Source organism: Candoia aspera, chromosome 3, assembly GCF_035149785.1.
Source record: "Candoia aspera isolate rCanAsp1 chromosome 3, rCanAsp1.hap2, whole genome shotgun sequence".
Classification (NCBI taxonomy): Eukaryota; Metazoa; Chordata; class Lepidosauria; order Squamata; family Boidae; genus Candoia; species Candoia aspera.
Window position 1 is genome coordinate 115,175,315 of NC_086155.1, and position 17,624 is coordinate 115,192,938.

The 17,624-nt window shown below is 38.3% G+C and overlaps 1 protein-coding gene across 2 annotated transcripts in view; it reads left to right on the forward strand.

The window, feature by feature from the left end:
* SORCS2 (sortilin related VPS10 domain containing receptor 2) overlaps positions 1 to 17,624 on the forward strand; it is a 125,801-nt gene that overhangs the window by 52,528 nt on the left and 55,649 nt on the right. For both annotated transcript variants that reach the window (XM_063298683.1, XM_063298684.1), the window contains exons 4-7: positions 2,656 to 2,820; positions 3,540 to 3,613; positions 14,499 to 14,563; positions 16,494 to 16,612. In XM_063298683.1, the coding sequence (XP_063154753.1) occupies positions 2,656 to 2,820; positions 3,540 to 3,613; positions 14,499 to 14,563; positions 16,494 to 16,612 (423 nt within the window). The remainder of the gene's footprint in view (positions 1 to 2,655; positions 2,821 to 3,539; positions 3,614 to 14,498; positions 14,564 to 16,493; positions 16,613 to 17,624) is intronic.

Genomic DNA, 17,624 nt, shown 5'->3' on the forward strand with positions numbered 1-17,624 from the left:
AGTTTAGTTTTCTTTAAGGAGGGCGGTATGTCATGTTCATCGTTCCAATGTACTGAATACATCATAACGTTTCGCATGTCAATTTTCTGATTCGTGTCTCACGTTTGCTGGGAGGAGATTTTCAGCCATACCAGGCTGTAATCTCCTTACTGTAACTGAGGAATGTATGTTTGGGTTATTGCATGTGTTCAAGGTTACTTTCTCAGGCCGATGTGTGATGGTTGCCAACACCTGGGAGGGGGTGGTTGCTAAGGGGGAGTTAGGGCGGGATCGGGTTTGAAGCGAGGGTTTTTAGTTTGTATTTGGCGTGCTTTTGCTCATTCTCAGCTTTCTTTGTATTTGCACACTATTCTTTCAATAAACCAGTTTTCCCTAAGCACCTGCTTGTGAGACTGAGTCTGTCAGAATAGGCAACCCTTACACTTACGGAATTTGCTTGGCTTCTCGCTGGGCAAGCTCTCACCATGTGCCCCTGGACTCTGCAGTGGAAACAGAGGGCTCTCTCTCTCCTTCTCTGTCTCTCAGCCTCAGAAATAAGCCTCCTGCTCACCCCGATCTGCATCGGCTCCTCTGGTCCTGAGTAGAGAGATGCTGCGGAGAGAGCTGGAAATCCTGGAAGCGTTCTGAGGCCCCTGTTTCTCCCCGGCTGCATCTGTCTGAGCTCTTCTAGCCTGGCATCTACGACCACAGACAGTTGATATAAACCTTCTAGGGTAGCTGGCGCACTAGTTCATTTTTAATTTCTTCATCCAGCCCCTGTTTGAATTGGTCTTTCAAGGCACTCTCATTCCAGTCCAGATCTCCTGCTAACAGCTTGAAATCAGCAATGTAAATTCCCACGCTTGTTGCCTTGCTTGAGCTTCTGAATTTCCCAGCTGGCAGTGACCTCTCCTATCGGGTCGTCAAAGTGTGCTCGGAACCCTGCCAGAAAATTCTGGTAGTCATTGAGAATCGGGTCGTTGTTCTCCACCATGGGAATAGCCCATTTGGTTGCTGGGCCCTTTAGCAGACTTAGAATGAAGGTGACTCTGGTTCTGTCTGTGGGAAACTCTGCCGGTCTGCTGTCGAAAAACATTGTGCACTGTGTGAGAAAGGTTCTCCACTGTCCTGCTTCTCCTCCAAACTTCTCTGGTAGACTGCCCTGGGATCTCAAGACTACTGGAGGAGCTGCTGCTGCTGCTGGCACCGGTTGTGGGTTAATCGGAGCTGGTTGTTGTAACTGCTGTATCATGGCTGCTTGTAATGTGTTGATCTGGAGATCTACTTGTTGTTGATGTTGTTGCAATGCTGCTGCCAGTTGTTGGATGGCTTGCTGAATTTCCTGGTTTTCCGAAGACATTTTCCCAAATGTCTCTTCCTTTTTTTTTTTGTTCCTCCCTCTTTCAGTGGGAGTAGTAGACTTTGTTAGGACTGATGTCCTAACAGCCAGGAACCATGCTGAGACAAGGAATAGGTCTCTAGTGTTTATTACTGCTACATTAGACAGAAATCCTAACAAACTGAAGAAGCGTGGGAAAAACCCAGACAGATAAACCCCCGAAGTCAAGGCGGGTCTGATCTGTGTCTCTTTGAATGGCTGCTTAACTCCTCTGTACTACGCATGTGTTCTCCCCCCTGGATAGGGGCCCCCTCCTGCTCACCATCAGTACTCATGACAGAAAGCTGGGAGTAACAGTGAGATCGTTAGTTCCAAGGAATTTTTTCTTACCTTTTCACACTTCTGTGTGAGAGTCCTTTGACTCTCTTCCTGGCTACCAGTCTCTACCAGCTGCCAGGATGTCTGCAGCAAGCTGAATTTTTTTTCAAAATGAAAAAACATGCATCATGATGTCACAGTGCAAGTTCCATCCTTTACAAACTTGTGCACAGTATCGTAGTGCAAGTATGAAAGGGGCAGAATTTGTATCACGATACGTGTTTGACATTGTCTGCAGCTTGTCCCCTCCATGGGCACCCATCACAGTCATTCCTTCAAGCTTACAAGTTACATTGAGGGATCCAGAGCAGAATCTAGGACAGCAGGTCCTGTGATTACAGAGTCCTTTTCTTCTCTACTTGATGTTGGGACCTGGGTCAATTAATTCACTGGCCCCTTCAGTTCCTCATCATCATACAAGTCTTCCACAAGTTTTATAACAAATAATAGAGTTTTGTTATATTCATTTTCCTAGCATGCATGACTGTATTAGGAAGGTAAGTTGAATATATAATAGACATATAATTCCAACTTCATTATACTTTCTATGTTGCTTCCTCCTCCCGACTTCTTTGCTGATTCTGACACAAAGTAGACCTAAACTAAACTTCCACTTACTATAACACAGGGAGCATGCCTAAGTTTGTGTTACAAAACTTGCTGCTTCTCTTCACAAAATCCTGAGACCTGTAGTTATGTGAAAACTTCTAGGGATTAGCTAGAAAATCCTCTGCAGTTTTGCTAGGCTTCAGTTTTTAGGAGTCTTTAGATAAGCCATGAGAGTTGAGAAGATTATCAAAATACTTGGCAGAGTACTTCTTTTAATCTATTTGGGATCAATTGCTCCTGAGGCATTGCTTATTTAGTTCCTATATTTTTTCCTTTTTAATTAGATAAAAATATGTGCAGATAGAATTAGAAATTGGCTGATTTGTTTGTTTTGTTTTTTTCCTTTATAGATAATTCTTGTAAGTTCTTCCCACAATGACCTGGACCAGAGTCTTTTTATTAGTACAGATGAAGGTGCTACTTTTCAAAAGCAGGCCATTGATTTTTTTGTGGACACACTGATATTTCATCCAAAGCAGGAAGATAAGGTGCTTGCCTACACCAAGGAGGGACAGGTAAATAACTAAAATATGTTGCGTGGCTTTGCTTTTGATATTTCTGAAATGGGTTCTGGACAATTTGGAGGAACAGTATGAAGTAAATATTAAATGATTTTACAATGGAAAAGAATATAACCAATATAGAAAAGCTTTCAAAAATAAGTTATATCACATCTTTTCAACTGTCACAGATGAATTGTCACATACAGAGTTAAATCATATTTTAAATGACATTAAACTTAACATTTAGAGACAATGATTTATTTGCGCATGTACGTCATTAGTTGATCCTGCATTTAATGAGTGATAGATTTGTGTATGTGAACTAGTTTCTATGCTCTGTAATCATTTATAGGAATCCAAATACTGTTTCATTCTCAATCATGTTTTCTTAATAATTGAAATGATTCTGTATTAAAAATCTGTAACAGACACATGAGCTATTGACCCTTTTGGCTCCCTAGTATTACTTCGGCTCTCAGTACTAATTTGTCTACACTTTATTCCTTGGCAAAAGCGATTATGCATAAGAATATGTAAAGTAAGTTTTAAATACGTTTTAAATATTTTAAAATATGGAAGAGCCAGGTGGGTAATGGCTAAGGTGTTAGACTCTAGCCATGAACATTTGTCTTTCCATACCACCTCACAAGTTGTTGAAGGGAAAAGTTGGAGGAGTCCTTGCACTCTTGGAAGAAATAATAATATGTTTTGTTCTTCCTTTTCATTTTTAGCTCTATGCATCTCTTGATTTGGGAATAAAATGGACTCACGTACAAGATCACGTGTCAAAGGATCATATTTATTGGTAAGAGGCATATTCTTGCTAGCCAGAATGACATGAAAAGAACATTTATAGAGAGAAGTGATCTTGTTCAGTCTTTGAGAATACTCTACCAAACACTAACAGATAATATTTATAACCACCTCACTAATATTCATAGCAGGTTAGAAAGCTTAAAAGACAGACTTACCACGATAGGGAAAATATCTTCCATTCTTTCTGCTTTAATTTACACTTAATCTCCCTCAGAAAGTCACATTCTTTGCTTCAAAGTATCTGAACTGTGAAATAGGACTAAGTTTTAGAATGTCATTCTTTTGGCATTGAAGATTTTTCTGCCAAGAATTTGTTGATTATCCATATGCCAATTATTAAATCAAATACCATTGCACAAGACATTGTACATATTCTCCAGAGCTTTTACCTTCTTTTTTGCAAAGTGTGCCCTGGTCCACACTGGGAATTCACATTGGACTGTATTTTTTTTAATAAAATATTGTCAACTCTTAGTTACATACAAATGTTTTTGTAGCTTGTTTTTCAAGTAGATTTTATAGCATAACTGTTTAAATGGTTAAATTATCTCTGAAACTGAATCCTGCACAGTTTGTTGGGAGTTCTCTCAGCACCATGATTAATCTCCTGCTGATGCCTTACTGAACATGTGTTTTGTTACCTTTGGTTGTTCAGAGCCCATATTTTAGTAATCTTAAATTATAGCTGGAAGCCTGTGCCTCTCCAGATGTTGCTGGACTACAATTCCCAGTAGGCCTAACCAGTATAGTGAACAGCTAAATAAGTTGGAACTTCCAATTCACCAATACTGCAAATCTGTGTCCCCATCTGCAGAGTCCCAACCAGTCTGCCAGTCAGTCACATGATAGCAAGTTGCAGAGGATTACTTTCACTGGAAGGAATGCAGCAGCCTGTGGTTTTTCCTTTCTTCCCAGAGAAACTTTTTAAAAATACTGTGTTCCTCTTGCAATAGCAGTGAGAATGCAGGAGTTTTGCCCCACCCCACATCCTTTCATTGGGAGGAAAACAAAGTTTCTCTAGACAACTGGCATGCTTCGGGGGGTTCTTTCTTGGGAAAAACCAAACGTGGGTATGTTGCCTTTCCACCTAGTGAAAAAAACCCTGTATGTTTATATGTATGAGAAAGTTTTTTTTTAATGTACGTGATACAGTGACTTGCATGTTTGTCTATAGGCTTTTCCTCATGTCTGAAAATTACTTTTCCTCCTGTCCTTGAGTTGTGAGGAAAGTATGTTGCTACTAAAGGTACTGTTCTCACAGCCTACCCTTACTGCATCTCTGCAGTGGGGCTGGGCAGTGTGATCCTGTGTTCTCTATAATGTGGGCTAGTTTCAGGGCAGGGATTGGTGGAACCCCTGCTGTCCTCCTTCCTCCCACCCAGCATCATCCACCTCTCAGAAGAAGCGTTTTGATTTCATTAATCATGATGATTGATCCAGGCTACTGGATCATAAAAATAGTGGACTAGTGGACTAAAAGCATTAAAATAGGGGACTAAGACAAGGGAGGCCTGAGTACAAATCTTGATGCAGATTTGCAGTTCAATAGGTAATCCTGAAGCAGTCACCCTCTTTAACATACCTCACAGGATTCTTGTATGTATAACAAGTTGCCCTAAACTTCTTGAAGACGGACAACATAAAAATGAAATTAAATAATGAATTTAGCTGTAATCATAAACTAGCATCTTCTGTAAACTTATCTAATTCTTTGATTTAAGTCATCTGAGTTTGTAAGATAATAGTATTTGTAAATGCCATTCAAATATTCAGCAGATGAACTCTGTAGTAGATTGGAAAGATCTCCTAAAGAATCCCTCCTTGTATAACCAGGCAGTGAAATATCAGAGAGATGTAAAATGATAGATACTAAGAAAGGTGCAGTGGTTTCACATATGAACTGACTATGATTTCTTAGGGAAGAGGTTTGCAAGCCTGTAGGTTTCCAATGAAACTAATAATATTAAAGGAAGTAGAATGGTGTGGGAAACCTTTTGCTATCCAGGGTTATGTACCTCAGCCATCTATTCAGAATCTTCTAAAAAATTCCAGGTGGCCTTAACAGGAGCCTAGCCTTCTGTGCATACCTTGCAAGTCTAGGCATAACTGCCACTGATCTCCTTCTGTGGGTATTTGATTGCCACAGCAATAGGACATTCTTTCTCATAGCTTGTCAGTTCTGGAATTTTTCCACTTTGCTTACTTTATTTTGTATTACTTATTTTACTTATTTTTCTTGTACATGAAGGGTTCAAGGATCTAGGTCACCATCCTTTCTTCCTTTTGGCTCCATCTCATGATCTTAAAGACACCATTTTCCAAATGCCAGTGTTGTTGTAGCAAAGATACTCCTTCAGATGGAACATAATCTTTGTTTTTTGTTCTCTGGGGAAGGCAGTGCAGTAGGCTTTCCTAAACCAGCTCAATGTATTCATTTATCCTGTTTGGGAACACCACTTTGGGAGCAAGTGGACTCTGTGCACCTTTGGCTATATCTATAGATTGGATATGTCTGAGAAGTTGAGTGGGGCCTCTTGTGCCATATATCAATCATGTTTAAGATTTCATCTCCCACTGAGAATTCTCATGACTCTGCAATATTAACATAGCATAGGGGAAATCACCCTCAGTGCTGGTCCAGATCATCTGTTTTATTTATTTATTTATTTATCAAATTTTTATCACTGCCCATCTCCCCCAGACAGGGGACCCTGGGTGGTTCACAATAAAAACAATTAAAAATTCCATAAAATCATAAATACAGCCATTAATCAATCAGAATAAAATCTCGCATTCCATTTTTATTGTTACAGTCCACAATGCTGGGAGATGGCCTACCTGGTCAGCCTTATCCAGTCACCCACTCATAAAGGGCAGTTAGATGCCATGGAAATAGCCTGAATCAACTCCCACTGAGGCATACATATTGCATGGTAGGGGGCAAGATACTAGGAGGAAATGATGAAATCCAGAAGAGTTATTGCATTTGGGGAAGTCTATAAATGGAGTTACTTGGCATGGAGTTTGAGAGGTTTTTTGTGTATCTGACTCATCAACTTTGTTTGATTAAATGACAACATGGAGGAAAAATGGGCATCCACCAAATAAGTTTAAACATTTTACCTCTTCCTGGAGACAGTCCTGCTGGCAGTGGTTGAAAGAACAACAGCTGGAAGTAGGTTCCAACTGGGGAGGCCAAAATGGAGATTAACGCAGCAAAGGTCTGATGGCTAGTAGTGCTGGCTGTGGAAGGTGCTGTACTTGTGGCTCTGCTGTGCTTTCATTTGGCTCTGCTGGTTCCTTGGCTGACTCAGCATGCATCCAGCCCTCACATGCATGTATTGTGATTGCAGAAAGGAAGTGTGGCTGGAATTTTTTTCCTTATACCCACACGAGTGAATGGTCTTGCTGGATATAAGCTGGCAAACTCAATATCCAAGACATACAAACTTGCTGATGTGGCTTCAGGAAGCAGCTAACTAAAGTGCAACAGGAAGAAGCTGGGATGATGGGAGTGGGTTGAGGATTGTTGCTGTTGTTGTTATTATTATTATTATTGAGATTGGCTGTTATTGAGCCAATCTCAATAAAGGTAGTTATAGTAATTCTGTGGAGTTGATTTCGTGGTCTGGTCTACCTAGTGGGGCTGACATCAATCTTGCCAGTCTGATTGTACTATATCAAAACCTCTGCCCCCTTATACCTCAGTGAATCAGGGAGGCATCTGAGTTGCCTCCAAATACGATCTTGTTTCCTAGGGATTATAAAAAGTTTCAGCCCCCTTTGTCTGGGTAACAGTTCTTGCATATCTCCATCAAGGTCATCTTCCCTACTGTCTGCATAGGGCCTGGTTATCTAAGAGACTATTTGTCTTCTGTAGTTTCAGCCCATCTTATATAATGAGATAGTTTGTATGCTCCAGGTCCTATCTGTTAAACTACCATCTGATGGGATCTAGGAAGCATACTTTCTCTGCCACAGAGTCAGCTCTCTGGAACAACATCCTCCCAGAGGTTTTGTTTTTTCCCTACCATGACCTGTTTTAAAAGAGCTCTTAAAATTTGGGTCTTCCCCCAGGCTACAGTGTGTGGGCCCCTTTTGCATTATATTGCTCTTTTTAGAGCTTGTAGTTTTATTTTTTCTGGATGCCTGTTCTTTAGATTGTGCTTTTGAACTCTTTTAATATTATATGCTGTCCAGAGTTGCAATGGAGTTAGGCAGGCTTCAGAATAAATAAATCAATATCGAGACAACAATAATGCCTATGTTTCTGTAGTGGAGTTAGGAGATATCTCTGGTGATGAGATTCCCAGTGATGAGGCAATACCTTCTTGTTCTTGTGGAGCAGACCTTTCCTGTATCTTTTAATACCAATTCCTCTCCTGACTAAGGTTCTTGCAAAGTTTAAAGGGTTCTCTCCAACTGCATCTCTGTTACCTTGTGGAGGCCTCAGCCAGCAATTCCACTAGTACAAGTGGTTTGCTGAAATTATATATGACCATCCATCCATCCATCCATCCATCCAGAACAGGTATACCTCCCAGTTCTTGATTCCCTCTGCATCACAGTTTGGAGGATTTAATTCTGGTTTCTTGTAGAACTAGGGTAGATCAGATGTTCCTAGCTTCTTGGAAGTTCACAAAGAACTTCTAATGCAGCTAAGTGGAGATCCTTTGTGGATCACATATAAAAGGAGTACTTTGAAGCCTTTCAATATCAGGTTCATCATATTTTGGCATTCCTTCTAACATTTGACAGAATGTGACTTGATGTTTTCTCCCATGAAACCTTACCTTGCAACCTTTTCTTCCTTTTCCCTTTGATGGAAGCTGTTGCCCTCCTTTCCAGTCCACTGGTGAAATGTTTAATTAAGAGTTTGATGTGCCTTTATTTGTTTGTACTCTACCAATCCCTGCTTTGTCTCTTTCTTGGGTTCTGTAACGATTGCCTAAACCCAAATACTCAGTCTCACAAGCTCGGGCTTAAAGATAACTGATTTATTAAAGGAATAGTATGCAAATACAGAGAAAGCTGAGAATGAGCAAAAGCGCGCCAAATACAAACTTAAAAGCCTTGCTTGGAAGCAGGTCCCGCCCCATCGCCCGTCAGGACGCTCCCCCTCCCAGGTGCTAGAAGCCGTTTAGACGCGCCTGGGAAAGTAACCTTGAACAGGAGCGCAAACCCAAACATGCATTCCAAGCCCTCAAAACAATGGAGGGCGAAGGAATGGAAAAACCTCGGGTGAAGGAACACGGAACAGAAAAAGACATGTGAAACGTTACAATGTTAACCAGACATTGGAATGAGAACATGACAGGTTCTCTCCATGCTGATGGTGAAGCCTTTTCAATTTATAGCTACTGATCCTATTCAGTTCATCTCATGGAAGACAGGACTTTTAATAGTCATGGTTCAGCACCACTCAGTAGACAAGACCAGGAAATGAACTTCACAGAAACAACTTTTATTGAGATTGGCAGTAATAACAGAATCTTGCATGTCTGATTGTGCTGTACCTCTTCTTCCTCCTTTTCATTCAGTGATTTGAGGAGGTATCTACCTGAGCAGCTTCTGAATGTTTTCTTGTAGTTCTGGACTTAAAAAAATGCTTCGGACCCTTTTGCCTAGGGAACAGTTTCTGCATATCTCTGTCAAAGACATCTGTCTTTCTCTTCACACCATGACTGGCTCGCCAAGCAGTAGAATTACTTGCTTTACGTAGGGCCTACCCTTCCTTATTCTTAAGAGGGATAAAATGGGTATTCTTTATTTCCTTTCTTCTGAAATACATGTTTGCATTCCATTTGGGTGAAGGCTTATTGCTTATCTTTTTTCCCAGTCCTTTGATGCTGATGGAAAGAGCACTCCATTCCTTTGAAGTTCCAATAATGCATTCTTTCTCTTTGCATTTAGAAACTAGCATTGCTAGGCCCATCCAAAGGCTTGATTTCTAAGTGGGCTGTTGCAACTATCAAGCTTTGTTGTGAGCTTGTGAAGCAACAGTGCCCTCTGGGATTTAAGGTAACTCTAAAAGAACCACAACAACACCTATTATCTATATGGGATTTTCCTAGTGGAATTATGTTGGGGAATTGGGCCCAATCTTCTACTTTTACCCAACATTTATCATTGGTCTTCTTTTTTCAGAGAGATGCAGCCTTTGGAAGAGCAGTCCTTATGAACATCAGTCCCTTCCCCTGGCAATAAGTTCATTAATCACCCCATCTATGTGAATCAGACCACAGTGGAAAGGAACCCAGTTATTTACTATTTATCTATATTAGAGTTCATTGACTATATTATTGCTAAAAGGAGGTGGAGAAGCTCAATTATAGCATCAAAGACATGGCCAGGTGTTGAGTGTGGAATAGATCACAAATTGCTCATGTGCAAGCTCCAAGTTAAGCTAAAGAAGGTCAGTTAGTTTCCACGATATGATCTTGAACATATACCTGCCATTTTAAAGGAGAAAATCAGGAATTGCTTTGAATTCCTAAACCTCATTGATAGAAAACCAGAGGAATTATGGAATGATCTTAAAGAAGTTATGAAGGAGGAGTGTGAAAAGAGACTGCCAGAAATGAAGAAAGAAAAGAAAGCAAATTGAATGTCAGAACAAATTGCCAAGAAGAGAAGCCAAAGCTAAGAAAGACAAAAATCTCAGAATGGAATTTAACAAAGAGTTTCAGAGAGAACTCTTTGTTAGAACAGACAAGAAGTATTACAACCTGTAAAGACAATGAAGAGGGAAACAGACATGGAAAAATGAGGAAAGTATTTAGAAATATGTCTGAAGTCAGGAGGAGGTTCCAACCTTGCATTAGTATGCCAAAGGACTCTAACTGATAGGTAATAATTGATTCAAAGGAGATTGAACAAAAATGGAAGGAGTATACTGAAATACCATACAACATCCAAGATACCTTAGAAGGTATTCCCTACTTACAAGAATCTCTAATACTAGAAGATACCAGTATTAGATCAGCACTCCAGTCATTACCGAGTCAGAAGGCTATAGGAACTGTTGGAATACCCACTGAAATACGGCAAGCAAGAGAAGAAGAAACAGTAAAGGTTCTAACCAAGTATGTCAGAAAATCTGGAGAACTACACAGTGGCCAAGAGATGGAAGAGGTCAATCTACAATCCAATACCAAAAAAGGAGAGTGTGCAAACTATTGTACAATATCCTTAATTTCACATTCTAGGAAAATAATGCTTAAAATAATCCAATGCAGATTAGAGCCCTACAGGGAAATAATGCTTAAAATAATCCAATGCAGATTAGAGCCCTACAGAGATGCCAGATGTTCATGCTGGCTTTAGAAAAGGCTGAGGAACATGAGCCATTATTGCTGATGCACGCTGGATAATTGAGAAAGCCAAAGAATATATTAAAAATGGGAATCTCAGAATATCTTATTGTCATCATGTGAACCCTATATTCAAATCAGGTCAGGAAGCCACAATATGGACAGCAAGATAGGAAGAGTATTGACGCTCTTGAATTTTGGTGTTGAAAAAGACTCCTGAGAATACTGCTAAGAAAACAGACTAATGGATCATTGAATAAATCAACCCAGAGTTCTCACTCCAGGCACAGATTATCCTGCTTTGGACACATTATACCAAGACCAAGACCCAGCTCCCTGGAGAAGGCTCTAATGTTGGTAAAGATGGAAGAAAAGAGCAGAAGAGGATGACCAGCAGCAAGGTGGTTAGACTCAATTACGGCAGGGAGGGTTCACCGTTGGAAGAGTCGAAGGACCAGGTGAGGGACAGGCCATCATGGAAAAATCTATGTGGTTGCTAAAAGGCAACAACTGATGGCATGTTATCATACCTAGGGTTCTTCAAGTGAATTCAGACAACCAGTTCTGCAGCCCAGTCTGGTGTTAGGTCACCCTAGCATTCTTCTCAGGATCTGGGGGGTATCATCAGGAACTGTACCTAAGCAGATGTGGTACCCATAGAGGGCGGAACTTTTGCCAAGGAAATCTGTAAGCTTTAGAAGTTTCTGTACCAGCTCTGCACAGATGCATAACTCATGTCCATGAATTCACAGATGGCATTCAAAGAAGTCCAGTCACTAACAACCCACACTGTACAGCTTACTTTGTGCTGAATATGAAACAGAACATGAGGTTGAAATTAGAAATACAGTCCATTAATTTTATAACTGATCCATGGCAATGACTTTCAGAAGATAGTCACGTTAGCCTCTTGCAGCAAATATAACAGAGTTGTAGCACCTTGAGATGAATGGATTATCATATAAACATTTGTTAATCTGTGGAAATTTTTGTGGTAATGAGTGTACCATCACTAGTAAAATACACATCCAAGTTTCTAATAAAGAGTGATTTTTAATATATTTTTATGGAGCATTTTGCAAGTGACAAAGATAATTGAAGATTCCTAAAGAGAAAAGCTGTGAAGATGTTAAAATTAAGACAGGTATTTTGTTAGCTCAGTAGTATAATTTGTATAAAAGTATGATTGAATAGAAGCAAAGATGAATATTACATTGTTGAGCTGCTTATAATATCAAGATAGTTGGTGCAAAATTTATCCCAAACATACTGAAATAATCAAGCATTTCTGCAGTTGTACATTTTTGCTTCTTCAGTTACTTAGTAAAAGGGATTTAATTTCTATCTACTGATTCTTTGGCAGCATAGATAATGGTTGAAGAATTCCACATTTCTTAGATTTTCTCTGTTCACTGAAAATAGAAGGGAAAGTTTAACAACTGTCAGTCTAGTCCATCTGTTGAAGTGAATAGAGAAACTCAAGTAACATTAAGCAATAATTTTATTTCAGGCAGCTTCTTGATTCCGTAATCTGTAAGTACAGATCTTTGTTTTTCTATGTGATTAGCACATTTATGATTTTGTGTGAGAAAAAGTAACCTGAACCACTGAAGTACTGAACAGATAACTACTGAATAAAGAATTCAGTTTTGGTACTGTGTTCAGTATCAAAAGAGCAGAGTGGTTACAGTGTAAACTGTGACACTTGAGACAGAAATATCAGAAGAAAAAGTCTGGTTAAAAATACAATAATAAATTAAACATGTTGTGTTGTGTTGTGTTGAGTAAGTTATTTTCTGTCTCTACAAGTAACTAAAAGTGCCAGAAAACATTACTTTCATGCTAATTAGAGCAGACTGTTTATTCAGTAGACTAAAAAAAAAAATCCACTGTAGAAACAGTACCAACATCATGTTTTGAATTAGCTGCTCACTGTAGTCATGAATAATGCTGCTTGATTAAAGGGTAATTCATTCATAAGCCAGTACTGTGAATTTGAGATCTTGACTCCATTAGTATGTTTGGGTAAACTTTTTAGCAATTTCCTAAGTATAATGAAAGAAGACAGATACGAGATAATTCATGAGGGCCTTTTTAAGTGCATATGAATTTGAGTTGTATTGAGGATACAGTGATTTTCTTTTTAAAAAATACAGTGCATCAATAAAATCTAGAAAATAAAACAGCATAAAGAACAAATAAATCAACAAAACAGAAAAGCTACATAGGAGCAAAAAAGAAAAGGCATAAATTTGGAGATATATACTGTATAAGTACTTGTAATCTTAAGGAACTTAAGGAGAGAAATAACATTTAAACATCCATATTCAGTATTTCCAGAAAGAAATTTATGTAAACATAATTTATTACAAATTACTTTGTTAATATAACTAAAATGTTACTTTATTTACCACACTTTTCAATACCTCTTATCCAAAGGGAGATTTCCAATGTTTTTCAGCAGTTAACACGACAGTTTATTTTGCTCATGAGGCAGATTGATGAACTCTCTTGACAGAGATATAAAAATGAATGTTTTGTTAGGGGCAGCAGTTAGAAAAAATGATTTAGCTAGAAAGTTGAATATTATGTACAGTATATCAGAGTGTTTAAGATCTGAATTTATAGATATTGAAATTAGCTTTTTGTGTTCTTTTAGGTATAGTACAGTCTCAGTGCTGTAGTTGGAAACACTTCTGGTGATCATACAGTCTTCAGTCTTACAATACCATTTGCTGTATGAGATAGGAGCAAATGTTCTCAAAGCATCTGTCTGTCTGTCTGTCCGTCTGTCTGTCCGTCTGTCTATGGCAGACCTTGATAGGAAATAGTACTAAAGATTAGTGTTTATTTTCTCAACACTTCAGTTTTGCTGGGGTAGGTAGGAACATGAATTAATTTGAAATGCAATTAACTGTATTTTAATGAACAGTGCTCATAGTGGTGTGTAGTATTGGTGACAATGGTGATATGCAGTAGTTTTCTCAAATAAAGCTGTTTTTAATGAACTGTCTTTACCTAACATGGCAAAGGGAGTATAAACTTGAAATTCATCTTCTCTAAGATCTGCCTGCAAGGAAAGATAGTGCTTTAGAGATAATAAACAGCAGCTTGAATTGACTTTGGTATTTATTATGTATTAACACTTTTATGTTATATTTACATCATGTTATAGTTTTAAAAAGTTTGATGAGTGGATAGGATATTGGACTTAAAATATCAGGAGTTCAAAACCTTGCTCAGCCATGAAGTTGATTTTGGCTTCAGAGATCATTGTAAAATTAAAATAGGATAATTTTACATGGATTTTGAGAAATAAATCAGGAAATAAATCTTTTGAGGACAAAGGGTGTAAGTAAAAAATGTTCCTACATAATATTAGTTTTTCTGAAACTATTTCTGCACTCCTTTTTTTGAGAGATTCTAATAATAAAGCAAGGAAAATAAAGCCTGTTTTCTATAAATATTACAGAATTGGGAGTAGTTAAATATAGATTATTAAGTTCATTGACCCAAAAACTGCAGTTTTCCTGTGATGATGGTAATTTATTATTCTTGCAGGGCTGTTGATGGAGTTGATGAAGACCCTAATTTGGTTCATATGGAAGTCCAGGATCCAAATGGAGGTACTCATTAGGATATTGCAGTTGTTTCCTGTTTTGATCATTTCTGGTTAAATTCATAGAAAATTTAACCAACAATTTCTGGTTAACTTCACAAAAATTGGGAAACTCATTTTCTATGTGCCATAAGCTATCTCATTCCCGTGCACTCAGCAACTCTCTCTCATCTTCTTTTCTCATTTTTAAGTGTGGTGTACTATTGTCAGGGTAAAAAGTCTTCCATGTTTGTTGTAGTCTAAATCATGATTCCTTATGTAACAAATTGGTGTGAGGGTCAGAGTTCTAGGTTCAGGCCTTCCTTGACTTTCTGAGGCACTATCTCAGTTACAGAGGAGAGAAAAGGAAGGCTAGTCTGATGATGTTTACACAATAATTTATTGTTTAATCAATATATAATATTGGTCAAGTTAATTAGTATCACAAATTATTAAACAGTAAGATATAGTCCAACCTAGAAAAATTCAACTCCCATTTTTATTCTGCTTTTTAAGATTGAAAACAAGTTGATTTTTTAATAAAGGAAGTAAGTGTGCTCATAATTTCCATAATTTCTCAAAAAAATTATGAGTGTGTGGTAGAAAATATAACTATTATTAGAAAATGAGCCCAGCACCATTATAGTTAAGTGAGCTAATAATATAGACACAAGGGGCAAACAAAAGGTTTTGTACAAAACAAAGAACAAAGGGGAAATAAACTAAATCAGTGCACATGTAACTTTTTATTTGTAATTTTTTAGATGGCTGCATTGTGTGTAACGTGAGTGCCTTAGCCAATCACTGTGTACCACAAGGTTACTTGGGTTGTGCATGTATAAACATTAATAAAAGACTGTTCACTGAGGCCTTGGCATCTATTCCTGTGCGACAGATCCAGTGATCACTATTAAAGAATCTAATGAAGAAACCTTTCACTTTACTTAGTGGTGTACTTTAATGGGGTAAAGGAATACATTTTTCCACAGCATTGGTGTGAGCAGCGGGATGGAAACAGACATTCAGTGAATATTGAATAAACAGGAACAGGGTGCCCATGGGTGATTTTGTCCTCATCCCTTTCCCTCATTTCTTCCTCATCCATCTCCAGTCAAAGCTGGTAGGGAGGAAGTACAGGTAAGCCAGCAAAAAAAGATAATCCAGGTTTGCTTCTGACAGACCCAGCCCTTTCCCCCATGCTGGGTAAGTCTGTGACAGGGATTCCCCAGTAGGTTTTTAACCAGGTCATCAGTATTCCTAAATCCCAGTATGGGGTTCAGAAGCAGGAAGGTAAAATATTTGGCAGACAATGGAATGGGTGGACAGAGGCGGTCCCATTGAGGCCGTTCCCACGCATGAGAACCTTTGATTTAGATAAGAGAAAAATTGGTAAGAAGAAAAAAAAGCGTGTTTATATTGGGGAGTGGTTGTGTATGTAAAAACTAAAAGTTAAACATTTAAACATTTTAATCGATAATGAGGAAGAATCTAAAAGATTGCATGAATCAAAACATAAAGGTCTTAGAATTCAATTGACACACTGAAAACCTAATTTAACCTTTGTGTCATTACAACATCCACCACCAACATCTTGAGAAGATTTACGGCAAGGCAGACCCACCTGAAATACTAAATCAGTTTAAACTCGGTAGCCCTGCCCCCCCCCGCCCCCAACCATTCCTTCACTTCTCCCGCTCTTTCCTTTGCAACTGGAATCCCAATGAGCCATGTGGGACAAACATTTTAAACCTCATCCCTTCTTCCAGGAGAGGCTCATTTCGGCTTAGCAGGAACAAACATGGAATTCCTGTTTTTAAGAGAGTAAAAGCCTCTGTCAAGAAAAGCAGATCAACACTAGGTGATGAGAGTGAGCTTTCTGAATCATTCAGCTTTTATTCTGGCAAACAATGTTAGTATTTCTTTATTTGCATTTATCTCTTCTTTTTGGTTTTCATTAGGTTCTAACTACATGACCTGTCACTTTCAGAACTGTTCTGAAAAGTCAGTGAGATTTCCCTTCAATGATAGGATTGACAAGAATTCCTTGACAGTACAGGATGACTACATATTCCTTCAGGTAAGATCATTAACTTTATTTTGTTAGTGATTACAAACTTTCAGCACAAATCTGTGCTAACTTAGGAAGCTTATTAACAAGGAAGTAAATGCGGCCTCAAGGATGTAGCACAAAAATTATTATAATCAAATGTTGGAGTTTCCCTTAACCTCCAAATGACAAGTTATTTTCTAGCCCGAGTTGCTATTTAAAAGCTAATTGTTCATGTTGGTGGTTTCATTTTTCCATGGGGCTGCTAAAAATGAAGCTGAGAACTTCAACAGTAAACTGCCCATTTACTCAATGGATTGAGGACCTGACTGCACTTGCCACTTAGGAGTGGATTGCCTGTAGATGTAGATTTTGTATGGACAAGTGTAACGAAATATGGGACTCTTTTATGTAAATGACACTAGGTTAAAAAAAACGATAGTCACACAAATGTACTAGAAATATTATTGAAGGATGTATGTATTTCTGTTAGATAAGTATTTATAGAATTGTAACTGGTTCCTGCTATAATGTCATATTATACCGTATTTTTTTTGTTACACTTTTTTTTTGTAAAGTACTTTTTATGTTTTTTCCTTCTTTATGACAATGTATGTATCTCCATCAGTATTATCATTGTTTTTTTACTATTTCTTTTTTTGTTATTAATTAAAAAGCAATATATTATAAATAAATTATAAATAAATAACTTCAACAGTAAACTGTCTCTGCTGTTGCATAATTGGCATTATCATTACTTTGAAGGTAGATAATTCATGTTATATTTCATACCAAAAGACAAATAGTTTAGATTATATCAGACAGTTGATTAACTAGATAATTACTTTCAAGACTGTCTAGCACAGGTTTGGTAACTTTCTGTCCAAATACTTCAGTTTTGCATCCATAGAGTCCCCCAAATTCACAAACCTTGACTTGTCTGTTTCTGTGCAGCCCTGGCTGTCCTCCCACTCCCCAAATAATGTTTAAAAGTGCAGCCACCCAAGCCCTTAAAAGGTTATCTACCCATGGCCTGATAGGC